The 15,401-nt window shown below is 38.0% G+C and overlaps 1 protein-coding gene across 2 annotated transcripts in view; it reads right to left on the bottom strand.

Moving 5' to 3' along the window:
- The window catches only part of LOC110335694 (contactin-associated protein like 5-3), a 514,066-nt gene that overhangs the window by 434,227 nt on the left and 64,438 nt on the right, over window positions 1–15,401 (bottom strand). For both annotated transcript variants that reach the window (XM_029531381.1, XM_021217999.1), the window contains exon 3: window positions 5,172–5,365. In XM_029531381.1, coding sequence (XP_029387241.1) covers window positions 5,172–5,365 — 194 coding nt within the window. The remainder of the gene's footprint in view (window positions 1–5,171; window positions 5,366–15,401) is intronic.

The following is a 15,401-nucleotide window of genomic DNA, read 5'->3' as shown; positions in this document are numbered from 1 at the left end:
GAAGAAAAGAAAAGAAAAGAAAAGAAAAGAAAAGAAAAGAAAAGAAAAGAAAAGAAAAGAAAAGAAAAGAAAAGAAAAGAAAGAGAATTGCTCTTTCCATATCTTTGAAAAATTATGCTGGGATTTTGTTGGAGATTACATTGAATCTTTTGATTGCTTTTGGTAGGATGGCTATTTTTACAATGTTAATTCTATCAATCCATGAGCATGGGAGATCTCTCCAGTTTTTGAGGTCTTCTTCAATTTCTTTCTTGAGAGACTTGAAGTTCTTTTCATACAGATCTTTCACTTGTTTGGTTAGAGCTACACCAAGATATTTTATATTATTTGTGACTATTGTGAAGGGTATCATTTCTCACATTTCTTCCTCAGTCCATTTATCATATGTATAAAGGAAGGCTACTGATTTATTTAAGCTAATTTTATATCCAGCCACTTTGCTGACGTTTTTGTCACCTATAGAAGTTCTCTGGTAGATTTTTTTTCAGTTGCTTATATATACTATCATATCATCTGCAAATAGTGATACCTTGACTTCTTCGTAAATTTGTATCCCCTTAATTTACTTTGGTTGTCATGCATGATATGTACTTGTTAACAAGTAGATATTAGCCAAATGTATGGAATACTTGGGTCATAATTGACAGTACTCAAGAAGGTAAATAAGCCCAAGGGCCCAAGTGAGGATGTCTTAAGCCTACTTGGGAGAGAGAAGAAAGGAGGGAAGGACTTGGGTGGGAAATGGGACAGGGAGTGGACGGGGAAACATGATCAGGTATTGGAGGGGAACAGGACTGAACCCCTGAGGGCCAGTAGAAAGAACGGAAACAGGCCACATCAGGAGGTAGGTGGTGGGGGGACCCTCTAGAATGTATGTGAGACTAGAGAGGTGAGAGATTCTCAGGACTTAAAGGGAGGGACTTTGGATAAAGAGCTCTACAGTGAGGAGAAGGCGCTTGTAGAATCCTTGTGGAGGGACATGACATCACATGGAGGGATGGGGTTACCACCCAACAGTCAAAAGCTCTGACTGAGAATTATTCCTGTCTGAATGAACTGCAGGGACAAAAATGGAAAAGAGCATGAGAGAAAGGAGGTCCAATGACTGGCCCAAATAAGAATCCAGCTCAAGAAGAGGCCTGTGGCTAGGACCCTGTTACTAATGTTTTGATGTACTTGTAGACTAGAGCCTAGCATGGCTGCCCTCTGAGAGGCCATGAAAGAGTCAGATGCAGATACTAGCACCCAATCATTGACTGGAAACAGGGAACTGTTGTGGTTGAATTAGGAAAAAACTGGAAGAAACTGAGGTAGAGGAGAGTCCCATGGGAAAACCTGCAGTCTCAACTTACCTGGAACCCTGAAATCTCTCAGAAACTGAGCCACCAACAAGGTATCATACACCAGCTGATATCACGCTGCTCCCCGCACCCCTGACACATATACAGCAGAGGACTGCCTGGTCTGGCCTCAGTGAGAGAAGATGCACCTAACCCTTGAGAGACTTGAGGTCCCAGAGAGTGTAGACGCCTGATGGGGTGAATGTAGGAAGGTGGGTATATCGTCTCGGAGACTGGGTATGGGATGGGGAGCTGTCAGAGTCAGACAAGTAAGGGGCTAAAGTCTGGACTGTAAAAAAGGACTAAAGCATAAAAATAAATAAATTTTAAAAAGAAAGAAGAAAGAAAAGAAACGAAAAGAAAAGAAAAGAAAAGAAAAGAAAAGAAAAGAAAAGAAAAGAAAAGAAAAGAAAAGAAAAGAAAAGAAACTCTTAAAAGACCAAAGAAATTAGGTTCAAGACTTTCTCTAGTGCTCTCAGACACCATTCTTTAATGAAGCTGATACTTAATATTGAAGGGCTTAAGTAATGGGGTTATGGAGAGTGTTAAAATGAGCCATTCAAAGAATTGAGTTCAAATCTATCTATCTATCTATCTATCTATCTATCTATCTATCTATCATTTCTCTATCTATCTATCATTCCCTGATACTGTGACCTTACTTTTAAAGTAATATTTAAACTAAAAATTCAGAATAAAAACTTAAAGTTATATACGGTGTTTGTACATGCATGTGCTTGCATGTATATTTATGTTTGTTGTGGCAAGAGTTCAATACACACACACACACACACACAAACACACACACACACACACACACACACACACACACACACACACTTTTATCTCTACACCTCATTGCTTGAGGAAGATTGGAAGATTGGAAGATTGTCTAACTAAACCTGGAACTCACTGATTTGGTTAGATTGGCTGACAAGCAAGCCTAAAATGTCTGATTCTCGAGTGCTAGGATTAAAAGTATGTGGTACCATGTCCATGCTTTCTATTTTTTCATTTATTTTCATGTATATATATATATGAAATATATATACTGCACTATGTCTTTTCTCATATCCAAGGCAATGTGTTTGACAACAACATTATTTTGATGAAAGTTCTAATATTAGTTTAAAATGGAGTCCTTGCATATTTTTGTAAAATGGCTTTAAAACATGAGTTTGAGAGTGTTTCCTGGACCATTCCAGTGTTTAAACAGTATTTACAACACACAGGTACAGGTAGGTGTTGGTGGTGATTTTTTATTTTTATATTTAGCAGTGTGTAAATTAAAAGTGTGATTTAATATTATTCTTCAAGAGTACCTCTGACAAGATTTATTCACTTGTAAGTAAGAAAAGAAGAAAAAAAACGTGAAAAATTTAAAAAGTAAGAAAGGAGAAATAGACAATTTTATAATCACATATTCTTAGAAATAAAATTAATTTTGACTAATAGTGTTAATGGTGCCTGATCAGTGTTGAGGCTGTTGAGGATCAATGGGATACCATAGCAACAGGCTTCCCTGTCTGCCTTGCAATTCTAAGATCCTTGGTTATCCCACAATTCTTTTGCTAAACACCTTAAAATTTGTCCAGTGTGTAGAGGCTTAGCTCTCATACATGTAGAAGAACGAATGTCTGACTTGAAAGAAAAAAATTAAACATTATATTGAAGTGAACCAACACCTCAAGCAAAGTTTAGAGCCCTGTGCCAGTAATCCTGAAACACAGAGATGGGTCTCCTTGAAATGCTTCCTGAGGCCTAGGGAGGCTGAGGGATTGGCATTTGGATCTGAAGAAAATGAAATGTGTATCTTTTTTAAAACAAAGTATATCAAAACCGCAAATCTCTCTGGGAGCAACCAGCTCTGATGGGAAACTCCAGAGAAAAATAAGCGATCCCACAAAGATTTCCCCTTCTAAAATCATTTCTGGGCAGAGGACTGCTTATTTCTCACTCCACATTTAACAGCAAATGAAGCACAAATCCGTCAAAAATTGATGTGGACTTCAATATTGAGAAACAAAATAAAAGAGCCTTCAAAGACAATATTTTTAAAATGAAACATGACTAGGGAGTATACTGCAGTTGACATCATAAGTGTCCCAAGTAAAGATGACAGCATGGATATTCAATATTCCATGTTCGTTAAGTAACTAGAACGCTTACTTTACTCCTGGTCTCAATTAGAGACATACATTGTAGATCAGCATCAAATAACAATGCAGATAAAGAATATTTTTTTTCACCAAAGTTGGGCTAATACTGAAAGAAGTACAAACTAAAGTCAAGGCTGCAGTCAAGGCTTCTCTGAGAGGGAAAGACTGTTATTCATCATCATATGTTCACACTTTATGCTCTTTTTGAAGAAATTGGGGTTCTTTTCTCCTAAACTAAAAATAAACTTTGTTTACATTTTATTTTACTCAATGCATTAACTTTCTCTTTTTGGATACATACATGTATATTTACATACACATGCATGCTCATACAGGTATTCCCCTTTGTGTAGAAGACTGAGATTGACTTTAGGTGTCTTTTTTCTCTGTCACTAATTACCTACTTAGGCAGTGTCTATTGTCTTTCTGTCTAGAATGGCTATCCAGTAGCCTCTGGAGGACTATAAGGATGCCATCATATCTACCTGGATTTCTTCTGGGTCCCAGAGATCTCAAGTTCATTCTTTGATGGTAAACACTCTGCCTACTAAGCCATATCTATAAATCTCAAATTCCATCCTCCAGAGACATCTCCAGGTAGCATTACCCTATGCCTCTTGTCCCTGCTTTCTTTTCCTTATCGTTTCTGACAAGTTTTACTTACAGGAAATTCAGAAATGTGAGACTGCGAAGGTAAGAAAGTTCTGTTTTATAACTTAGAGGTGTACCATTCGCAAACTGATGATTATTCACAGTGCCAGGATGTGACTAAACTTGTCCATTTTTCTGTATGTTAATGTTTTTAGAACCTTGAAAGGTGAATGTTTAGCATATTTATCAAGAGTACAGATTCCTCAGGCATAATTCCATACTTAGCATCCTTGGACAAGTGAAATAGTTGAGATATTTGTGAAAATTATGTAAAGTGTATACACACACACACACACACACACAAAGTTGGCAGATATATCTTCAGCCAATAAGATGGTAAATGTTAATTGCCAATTTGACAAAATCTAGAGTCAAATGAGAGATGAGCCTCTGAGCACTGCTGTAGGGAATTCTCTTGATTATGTTAATTAGACAGACAAACCCACCCATTGTGGGAGGCAGCATTCCCTGATTAGGATTCTGGACTGTATAATAGAGAAGAAAATGGGATGGGCACTAGTATAACATTCATTGCTTCTTCTCACTATAAATGCCATGTGACCATCAACCTCAAGCTTCTACAGCTCTGAATTCTCTGCCTTGATAAATTGTAACCTGGAACCATAAACGAAAATGAGGCTTTTCTCTCTTATACTGCTTTTGTTAATAGACCTTTACCACAAACATTGAAGAAAAGAAAATGACATAGCCTTACAAACAACTAGGTTTTTGTTATCGTGTTTTCATATTGTCAAAGAAGATGTAACAGACTCTGCTCTAAAACCATCCAAGTTCCAATAGAGGGAAGAACACCATTAACCCTTTACCACTGATACTCCAATTGCCCTTGGCATAGAGCTATACAGAAGACATGGCCTAGATGTGATGTTATAATTCTGAATAGGCACAGGACAGTGATTTAAGCCCTAATAGTCTGGGTGCAGTAAGGTGGCAGAAACACTCACTGGTTAGAATTATCAAAACTCAGTTGTATTCACTAATACAGGAAAATATGTCCTACCCAGATGCTGCCTTCCTGCGTGTACTGTTGCCAGTTGTGCCCTGTGTCACTGAACATCAGGCGATAGCTTGTCACCCAGTCAGAGCTCCCATATCTTCCCTGGGTAGCCACAGCTGTTATCTCCACTCTGTTTCCCAGGTCCATTTGGAGCCACTGTTGGGCATTAGAATCTGCTGGGGACCAACCACCAGTTCCTGGAATAGGATGAAAGAGATACTTTTAATAATGTCTTAGAAAGTCACCTTTTCCTATGCCAAAGCCCAATGGAACTATGTTTAGTTAAGGCACAGTTGCTGCCTCTGAACTTAAACTTCTAGTACTTTCAGAATAAATTTTTCATTCTGTATCCCAGGGCTCCAGGTTGAGAGAAAGTGCAGCGTTTATGGTGTTCCCCTCCTTCTACAAATTCTTTCTTCTCCAATTCTGATCTCTTTTGCTCCTTCTTTATACTCTCTGTCCAAATCTGTGCTATTAAACTACAAGGGGACCTGTATCTCACTCTTGGTACAACACTGAAAGAAGACATTCATGGAGCCCTTCATGGGCATCACTTATTCATTTAACTCTTATTTTCCATGAGGAGGATGCTGGGTGAAGTGGGAAAAAAAAGTTCAAAGAACGCATATGAGAGACCTTCACAGAAGAAAGACAGATGTTTACAATATTGACACAGGGTACAAAATGTCCTAGGTGGTGCTCAAAGAGGTTTTTCAAAGGCATAGCCAGTAAAGCTGAAAAGTGAGTATTCAAGGAATGGCTGGACATGGTTCTTACCCACGAAACACAGCTAGCAGAACATGGGAGTGTTGATGGTTGATGTGGGCATAGACCTGTATGTATAATAGTTTATGTATTTTCATGTTCTTTCTTTGATGAATGCCCTTTCTGCCAAGTTAATAACTATATGATAATCAGAGACAGCGAGTGTCTGGAAAGTGATAGTATGGTTAAAGTCTCAGCAAGACAACCCTTAAGCTGTGGGAAAGAACTCTGAAAACATGAGTTCAAAAGTACATAATTTCACAATTATGTAAAATATAAGGATGCAATACAAACTGTATACGGAGATTCAAAAATCTTAAAGAACAGAAGCAACTGCTCTATGAATCAGCTTGTCAGAAAGATACTAAGGAAGGAGATAAAGAGATTTAGGGGTTGCTCATCACAGGACAAATTCCCACCTATCTAGCATATTGTTAACAACGGCACTCAGATCTCTGAATTCCTTTGCAATGTTTAAAAAAAAATATGTGCTTGCTGTCTGTTTCCTTATAAGAATCAAGAGCCTGGGAGCATTAGCTCATGATTCATGGAACAGTTAAAAGGAAACCTGGAGTAATGACTGAATTGATACATAACTGGTAACTGGGTTTTTGATCTGCAAAAGATGAGTTATCCAGAGAGTTTTTGATACTGTAAGAGAAAGCTGTCCCAAGGATAGAGCAATCTGGAAATATGTCTCAAGCAAAATATAGGCCATCAGCATGTAACCCACAATTTGACTTCAAGTCATTTGTTTTGCTGCTCTCACACCCCTTCTCTCAGGAACCACTCTCAAAGCTGTGGCTGGTTCTTGACACCTGAAACCAGGATAGCCATGCCTAGATGGAGGTAAATTGACATTATGGAAATTACCCATGTATAGGGAACAGAAGAGGGAATGTTATACACACAACCACAGTACATGAATAAGCCTGTCACATTTTATGTATAACCCACTCTACCAAGACTTACAAGGACGTCACAACAGTTGCTTGGCTCCAAGATTATTCATAAAAATTGAACTTTGTGTGTACTCAATATTTATTCTCATGGAACTTGAAGACTTATGGCTTTTGTCTCTATCTCAAATAGTAAAAAAAATAAATAAATTTTTTTAAACTTTTACTGACTACTGAAATTTTAAGTACTCTAGAACCTGTTTAGACCTTGTTTAATATGTTTGTCATTGAAAGGGGAAAGCAGAAGGCATAGAGATTAAAGAAAAGTCTACTTCTATGCTTGAGTACTTAGTCATGTGCTCATAGCTGTAAAACCATGAAAAGCTAAAAAATTAAGTATTCCTCCAACTCACACACACCACCCACACATACACTTGTGTAGCCCTTGTGCTACGGAAAGTGTGGAGAGTGAGGGGCATTGCAGAGTGCCTAAGAGGATGAGCAAGAATGTGGTAAAAATCAACCATTTTGCTGGCTCCTTTGCTCAGAACAGGAGGAGAGAATACATTAAGCATAGAGAAATATTCACCTTTTTTTTTAAGCTTGCATGCTCATTCTCATGATGCTCTTGTGTACCTCACATCAAATCAAAGTGTATTTACTCAAACCTCATTTTGGTAGCTCAGGGACTTTCTATATTCTGATCCCCACTGCACATTCACCCAGTCCTAGGCATAGTAGCTAAGAAACACTGTGTATCATGGTTCCCAGTGAACAGTCCCTTACCACGTGGGACTAAATATGTTGATGCTGTATCTGGAAGAAAGGCAGAAACCTTCCTGATCTTAAGATGTGTAGGATGTGGAGAGTGTCTTCCAGCATTAGCTAGTCTCCAGTATTCTTGTTTGATAAGCTTCTTATCATTTCCACCAATTAAATGAGATTTGAAGCAGGTATGGAGAAAGGCCCATGATTGTAATCTACTCAGAAATGTGTTTTGCTTAGTGATCAGTATGCCACAAACAAGGTAGATACTGCCATATACATGTGCTACACATTTATATGTGTGGGTGGTGTGGGTGGAGGGGAGGGGTAACTGACTTTTAGCTTTCTATAGCATTACAACCATTATTGTGCTGGAATTATTGCTGGGAAAGGTATTGAGTGTCTGTACCATCACATGGATGCTCTTGTAAGATTGAACCAGTCCACAGTGGGGATAAGAATCAATACTTATTGTGATCCAGCCATCATGTGCTGGAATTTACAGTATTCTGTATGCTTTTTCTCTCTGCACTATGTCCTATAACAAAAATAACGTCCATCTCATGACATAGTGGAAGGAAGAGGAAGGAAGAGATGCAGAAAGTATATATATTGTATACAATGTATATATATATATATATATATATATATATATATATATATATATATATATATGATTCAAATCATTAAGGGAAATTCAACTCCTTGAGATTATTTTGTAACAGAAAATAATACATCTAATCCCCAGAAAATCTCAAGCTGAGGATCTGACTCAGTGTGAAAGGGGCTTGCTACCAAGCCTGACAAGCTGACTTAAATACTGAGAACCACATGGTAAAAAGAATTATTATTTCAAATTATTATTATTTCAAATGAACACACACACACACACACATCCCAAAAGTTAGAATGCTGGTGGTATGAAAAACGAACTGAAGAGAAGAGAACAGAAAGGGTACAATGGGGTGCAAGGTGGGAGGATAGCATAGAGGAGTAAGTATAGAGAAGCACCATGACACTTTGAAAATCTGCATCAAAAGCTGTAACTGATGAAGGTTCCTACAAAATATAAACACACATATACAAAAAGAGTTTGACTGCAGTTAGCCTATAATGGGAGGTAATGGCTACCCACATACAATACACTCTGAAATAAAAAAAAAAAAAAAAGACAAGTGCTATGGATTGGTTACATGTATGTTAATTGTTAGTTTTGTCAGTAGGATCCCATACTCCTCTAAAAAAATAAAAGCTATAACCATTGTTCTTGGTTATCTTCCAGATATTGAAGACAAGAAACTGTTGCTGAAGACACAATATACTTGAGTTATAGGGTGTGGAGAAATCAACCTTGTATTGATCTGGAAGCTTTACTCCTATGGACTAACATCCACAGTGCTGGAAAGTGCTATTTAGACAACCAGAGGAAAAACTGTAGTCATCAGTTTTACCTAGCTGTGAATCATGTGAGCTATAATAAAGACTGCCTTGGCAAGATGTGACCACAGGTTTTGTCATGAATGCCATGAATGCCATGGGAGTAATAAACTACTTTATGATTGAACAGAAGTTCTGTTCCAGAAGTCCTAATCCAAGCATGACTCTGTTAACTAACAAAACGTATGACCATGATTTAAATCCCAACCTACATGATATAATTCGTGCCTGCTACTGTTAACAGGGCAAGAACCTGTGGCTGGCTTGATCACAGGCTCTAGGGGAGAACTTAATCTTATTGCTCTGCAAAGTGAACACAGTCATAAACTGTTCCCTAGTATCTTACCTTTATGCCCATAAATCAGTGCATTTTTGGACCCTCATAGGAAATGTTTATTTTTATAGCAGATGGAGATTCATACAGAGATTAAATCTGTGCAACATGCAGAGAAAAGTAGTGTTTATTTCCTTTTTTACACTACTACTCAGCTCCGAATGGGTCAGCTCTCTAAGACTCCCTCACCTTATGTCTTCAGCATCCTCTTGGAAGAGGATACAAAAAGGCCTTATGAGATAGAGGTAGTGAAATTTGCTAAAATGGTGTTTGCCACACAAGATCTGTCCACTTATGAACTCATGGTTCTGTGTAAGACAAGGTCAATGCAGATAAAAATCTCAGCCTACACAGGGAATGGGGTCATGAGATTCCACCTCTAGCTGAGGAATAAGTGATGGCTTTCATTGGAGGAACCACTAGATTATGTGAGGAATGACCCATAAAAATCTATACATGCTTAGTAGATAGATTTATAGTCATGCTCATACAGAGAACACTAAGTTATTAAATACACTCAGTGGATTTAAAAAATCCACAAAACAACATCAGCAATACAAAATGTAAAAAAAAAAAAAGTATGAAGGTGAGAGGGGTAAGTAGTATGGATGGGCATAGAAGAAGAACTGGAGTGGAAGATAAAGGGGTAACTTTGATCAAAAATATATTGTATGTATGTCTCAGTCGATAATAGAGAAACACAAATTAAATAAAGGGGAATAGTCATGGGAGGAAGCACTGAGTACGCTGATATATCAGCCCCAGAAATCCATGTTTGCTGTTCCCACTGTGTCCCTTACCACACTCAAATGTCCCAACCACTCCTGCTGCCTAGCTCTGAACTCTTAGAACTGAAAGAGATGCAAGATTTATTTTCCTGGGAAACACAAACTAATTCTGGAACCATTCATCATGTCCAGTCTCTCCTGCTGCTCATTTTCAAAGCTTCGCTGTTCTTAAAAAAAAATAGAAATTTCAAAGTGGTTTTAAGCAGAATCACCTGAAGAACACTAAATCTTGACAGGAAATGTATGTATGATGTTATTTTTTTCTGAGTAAAAGTGGGCTGATTTGTATGCCTGTGGTTTTTACAATTTTCCTTTATTATACCTGTATAGTAAATAACTATATAAAAATACATAATAAACCTATTATGGGCAGAAGAATGTAGGACTTTGGCTCTTTTTAGTGGTCTTCACTAGTTTGAAATGAACATTTTCAAGCCTTCATAATTTCCCTTTATTGTCAAGAGTCCCCAGCTGAACTACTTGTTCACAATTTAGGATTTTTCCATTTTATAGTTATTTATATGTAAGTTTAAGTTAGATTAAAATATGAGAAAGCAGTTCTAGGGTGATGATTCACCAGGTAAATTGCTTGCTGTGCAGGACCTGAGTTTATATCCTGGTACACATGTAAAACCTGGGGGTAGGTGGTGGCCTAGTTGTAATCTTTGTGCACAGGAAGTGAAGGCGAGGGAATCCCCAAGCACACTAGCAAGCAGGGGTAGCAGAGTCAGTCAGCACTTGGGACATTGAAAGAACCTACATCCAATAAAACAGAGGCACAGGACTCTCTCTGTTTTCTTTCTCTCTGTTTTCTTTCTGATAGTAAATAATAATCTACCAACCTCTAGACAAATAAGAGGGATTAGCAACCTGAAATTTTTTTTTCTTATCTTTAAGTCACCATTTTTAAATTAAATACTATCAACCGGTGAACAAAAGCAGGCCTGACTGCTTAAAGTCCTCAAAATCTAAACACACTGCATTATATAAGACTGTTTAGAAATTATCTTATGTCCGTGGAGTGTGTTCATGCATGTAATCCCAGCACCCAAGAAGCTGAGGCAGAAGCATGGTTATGAGTTCAAGGCCAGCCAGAGCTCAGAATAAAATCATGTGTCGAAAAGACAAGAAAAGGGTCAGGTAGTGGTGGTGCATACCTTTAATCCCAGCACTCGGGAGGCAGAGGCAGGCAGATTTCTGAGTTAGAGGCCAGCCTGATCTACAGAGTGAGTTCCAGGGCTACACAGAGAAAACCCTGTCTTGAAAAGCCAACCAAACAAACAAACAAACAAAAAAAGACAAGAAAAGGAAAGAAGGGAGAGGGGAGTAAAAGAACAGAAAGAAGAAAATGTGTAAGGAAATAGAATGGGAAAAGAGAAATAGAAAAAACTGGAAGAAATAATTCAGTATACTGATTTCATGATTAAAAGAAAAGGCTCAAGTTTCTCACATATTTCCTTGTTCATAAAACTTCATCATTTTTAATATTATGCCAAGCTCCTTAGTCAATCAAATCTAAGGTAATTAAAACACAGCAGTAAGAATTGAAGCAACACAAGTTTTAGAAGTATTCTAGAATAATGTGTTCGACACTGGCTTGAGCAAAGTCACTATGCAGACTGTTGATCCAGCAGTTCAGGAGAGTATAAGAATGAGATGCTAGACTCCAGCTGCTGCTCAAACCACAATTCCCACAGTTGCCTTTCTTTCTTACAGGTATCCACAAGAAACCCACTGAGACATTGTCTGTGGGTCCCAAGCTAACTGACTTCCAGATGCTGAGATCTCTCTCCTGCCGAAGTGAGTTTATATATAAAAGGAATATTGGCATCTATACATCATGATTTTGTCTTAGAACTGAAGATCCTGGCTTCATGTACATTTGTGCTTTGAAACCCTTTCCAGCCTCAGATAAGATGACTCCCAAGGCACCATATTGGTTCTTATTTCCTCTTCAAAGACTTTCTATACTGACATCTGTCCATCTGTCCATCTGTCCACCTGTCCACAACATTAATAACTTCTAGTAACCACAGCAATACATCCCACTGCTCCTCTTGAAGCCCTACTCCTCAAGATGCACTTGAATCCACTTGTGTGGGCCTCCCGGTGGACAGCAATATGAGAATCAAAAAGGAAGACCATGTATAATTGTCTGGTCTACCTGGGATAAGCGAGAGCAGGAAGACAAGAAAGTGCTGACCAAAAGGAACCTGAGATAGATCAACACTGGAAGAGAAAAAGGGTTGGCTAATTTCTACAAATGTGACTTAGACCATTCTTCTTTTGTTTGGTTGGTTGTTAGTTTTTGAGACAGGATCTTTAGCCCAGGCTATCCTCAAAGTGTCTGTGTTGTCAAGGATGACATTGAACTTCTGATTTTCTAGCTTCTGCCTCCATTTTAAGTGCTGAAATTACAGGCATACTGCAATGCTTCCATCATTCACTGCTGGGAAAAAAACCCTCCCATTTCCTCTTGTTATAAGCACTTTACTGACTTACATCCCTAGTCCTGAACCTGTTTAAGACATACTAAACAATAATCATGCAGCTTCAACCAGTCCATATAAGAGCCGGAAGCTTTTATTAAGCAAGGAGATGTGGGGGCACTGCCATTGTGGAGTCCTCAGTGTTCTGAGGCTAAACACACAAATGAACTCTGATTTCGTAATTCTTTCCAAACCCATGGCTTCTTAGTCAAATGATTAAAAATGAGAGACAACTTTCAAAGACCTCCATGGATTCTTAGTGTATTGGCTAAGAAAGATGGTGTGATGGTGTGATGGTGTGATGGTGTGATGGTGTGATGGTGTGTGTGTGTGTGTGTGTGTGTGTGTGTGTGTGTGTATGTGTGTGTTTAGGGTATGTGGTGTGGTCTGCTGTAGTTCCTGTACAATTTGTGGTGTGTGTGTGTGTGTGTGTGTGTGTGTGTGTGTGTGTGTGTTGTGATTTATACACCGTGTGGTATGTATGAATATTTTGTGTGTGTTGGGGATGTACAGATTGGTACTTGTGCTGTGACTGGCATGTGTGTTATGTTGTACAGTGTATGAGTGTGTGTGTGTGTGTGTGTGTATGTGTGTGTGTGTAGTGTATTCACATTCTGTGCCAAAATCTAGAGTTCTGCATGTGGTATGGTATGGGTTGTGTATGTATTCTGTGCCAAAATGGAAAGTCAAGAACACTAATCCTTTTCATTCATCCATGAGTCCTGGAAGCAGATAAACCCTTCAGGTAAAACAGTCAAATTCTCCATTTAAACCAAATTGTCATAACAGAGGTATATGATTTGAACTTCTAAATGTAAGATCTCAAAAATTTATACTCTAGTGAAGGAGAAGACTTAAATTTTCCAGGAAAAAATATAAAGAGTTATTACTTATGAACTCTGTTCCGTAGGAAAGAGAGCCATGCACCTTCTTCCACTTATGGACAATGAGACCTCTATGATTATTTGTGTTCTAATCACACAGGGTAACTTAAGTTCCTCCCGTAATTGTCAAGAACCAAATCGTTGTCCGAAAAGTTTGATCTTTGGCCAGTAGCTCCTGAATTTCATATGTGCAGTATTTGTGAAAGCCTAGCTGAATTAAATTCATCCCCCAACACAAAGCTTTCTCCTCACAAGCATCACATCTGGCACACAGAGATCTTACCTAAACTATAATTATGTAGGAAGACCTGGATACAGCAGTAATTGGCACTGACATTGCCATAGTGCAGTTTTCAGGGTTTTGTTTTTGTTTTTGTTTTTGTTTTCAGAATTGGTTAGTGCTATTTCTTGCTATTCTTCTTCCTTCTGAGAGAAGAGATGGGGGTTGGAGGGACAATGGAAGGAAAAAAAAATTCATTGGATAAATACTCTCCTCTGGTGAGATAAGAATGGTAAGAAATTAAAGGAGACTTTAACCACAGAGTCATCAGCTCCTTGGCTGGGTTGCGAGATTGTAATTTACACAACAGCTGCATTAGAGGTGCTAATTTACTTTATTTTATGTTACTTTATATTCCAAGAAATATTTTATCACCTATGGGACTTATTATTTACATTGAGTTTTAATGGTTTTTAGACAAGAAATAAATCTAGTTCCAGATGAAGAATAATAAATCGTAGATCAGAAAACTTTCAGAATCAATTAATGCTAAGTGTTTTTTTTCCTTAACTTGCTAAATTTTACTCTTTCCTGTCCATTTACAGGACAAAATTTGTTTCTCACGTTACCATATTTTCATGTGTTATGTGAAGGTAAGCATAACATATGTGTATACATTCCCTATGTTGGATATGTATTTACATTCACACATATTCATTATTTTATCCACTCATATGTGTATACATTTTAAAATCTTTGAGTTTTTGGATTTTTGTGCTTATATTATGAAAGTAAATGCTAATTTTAAAAATATTGATTTTTATTATTTTTAAAAAATTATGTGTATGTGTCTAGGTTGATAGTTGTGTGTGTGTGACATGCCTGTGAAGGTCATAAGATAGCATCCCAACCAATGAACCTGGAGCACAGATGGTTGTGGACTGCCCGTAATGACAGCCTGGAGACCTCAGGAAGAGCAGACAAGTATTCTTAACCATTGAGTCATCTTTTCAGCCCTTCCACCATGATTTTTGCTCTTTTGAGGCAGGGTTTCTCACTGAGCTAAGACTCCACTGGTTTGGTAGACTACATTACCAGCGTAGGCCAGGAATCTTTCTGATTCTTTTTGTCCTTCAGAATGTTTGGGTTACTGTGAACACTACTAGTCCTGGATTTTTACAAGGGTGATGAACTCAGATCATCATATTTGTGAAGCAAGCATTTAGTTAACTGAGCCATTTCCTCACACCATCAAATCTTTATAAATAGCATCCCTACCTGTTTTGAGCAATCATGTGTGAAGGTTCTAGTGAATGACTAACACGTAAGAGGTACTCTTGAGTAGTCACAGAAGCATTGACTATTCATTAATTGTTCTAAACTATTAGATTGTAATTCTGATCACATTTTAAAAACTTCCAGAGAATGTTTGTATATTCACCTAATCAATATATCTGCTATGGGTTTGGCAGTATCACTGGAAAGGTGCCCATATGATTTAGACATATAGAGAATGAGAGGGAGAGAGAGAGAGAGAAGAGAGAGAGAGAGAGAGAGAGAGAGAGAGAGAGAGAGAGAGAGAGAGAGAGAGAGAGAGAGAGAGAGAGAGAGAACCAAGGTTTCAGTTACCTTTGAGCCTGGGTTTGCTTTTC

This window comes from Mus pahari, chromosome 18, assembly GCF_900095145.1.
Source record: "Mus pahari chromosome 18, PAHARI_EIJ_v1.1, whole genome shotgun sequence".
Classification (NCBI taxonomy): Eukaryota; Metazoa; Chordata; class Mammalia; order Rodentia; family Muridae; genus Mus; species Mus pahari.
The sequence above is the reverse complement of the archived record's forward strand: the minus strand, read 5'-3'. Positions and strand labels throughout refer to the sequence as shown.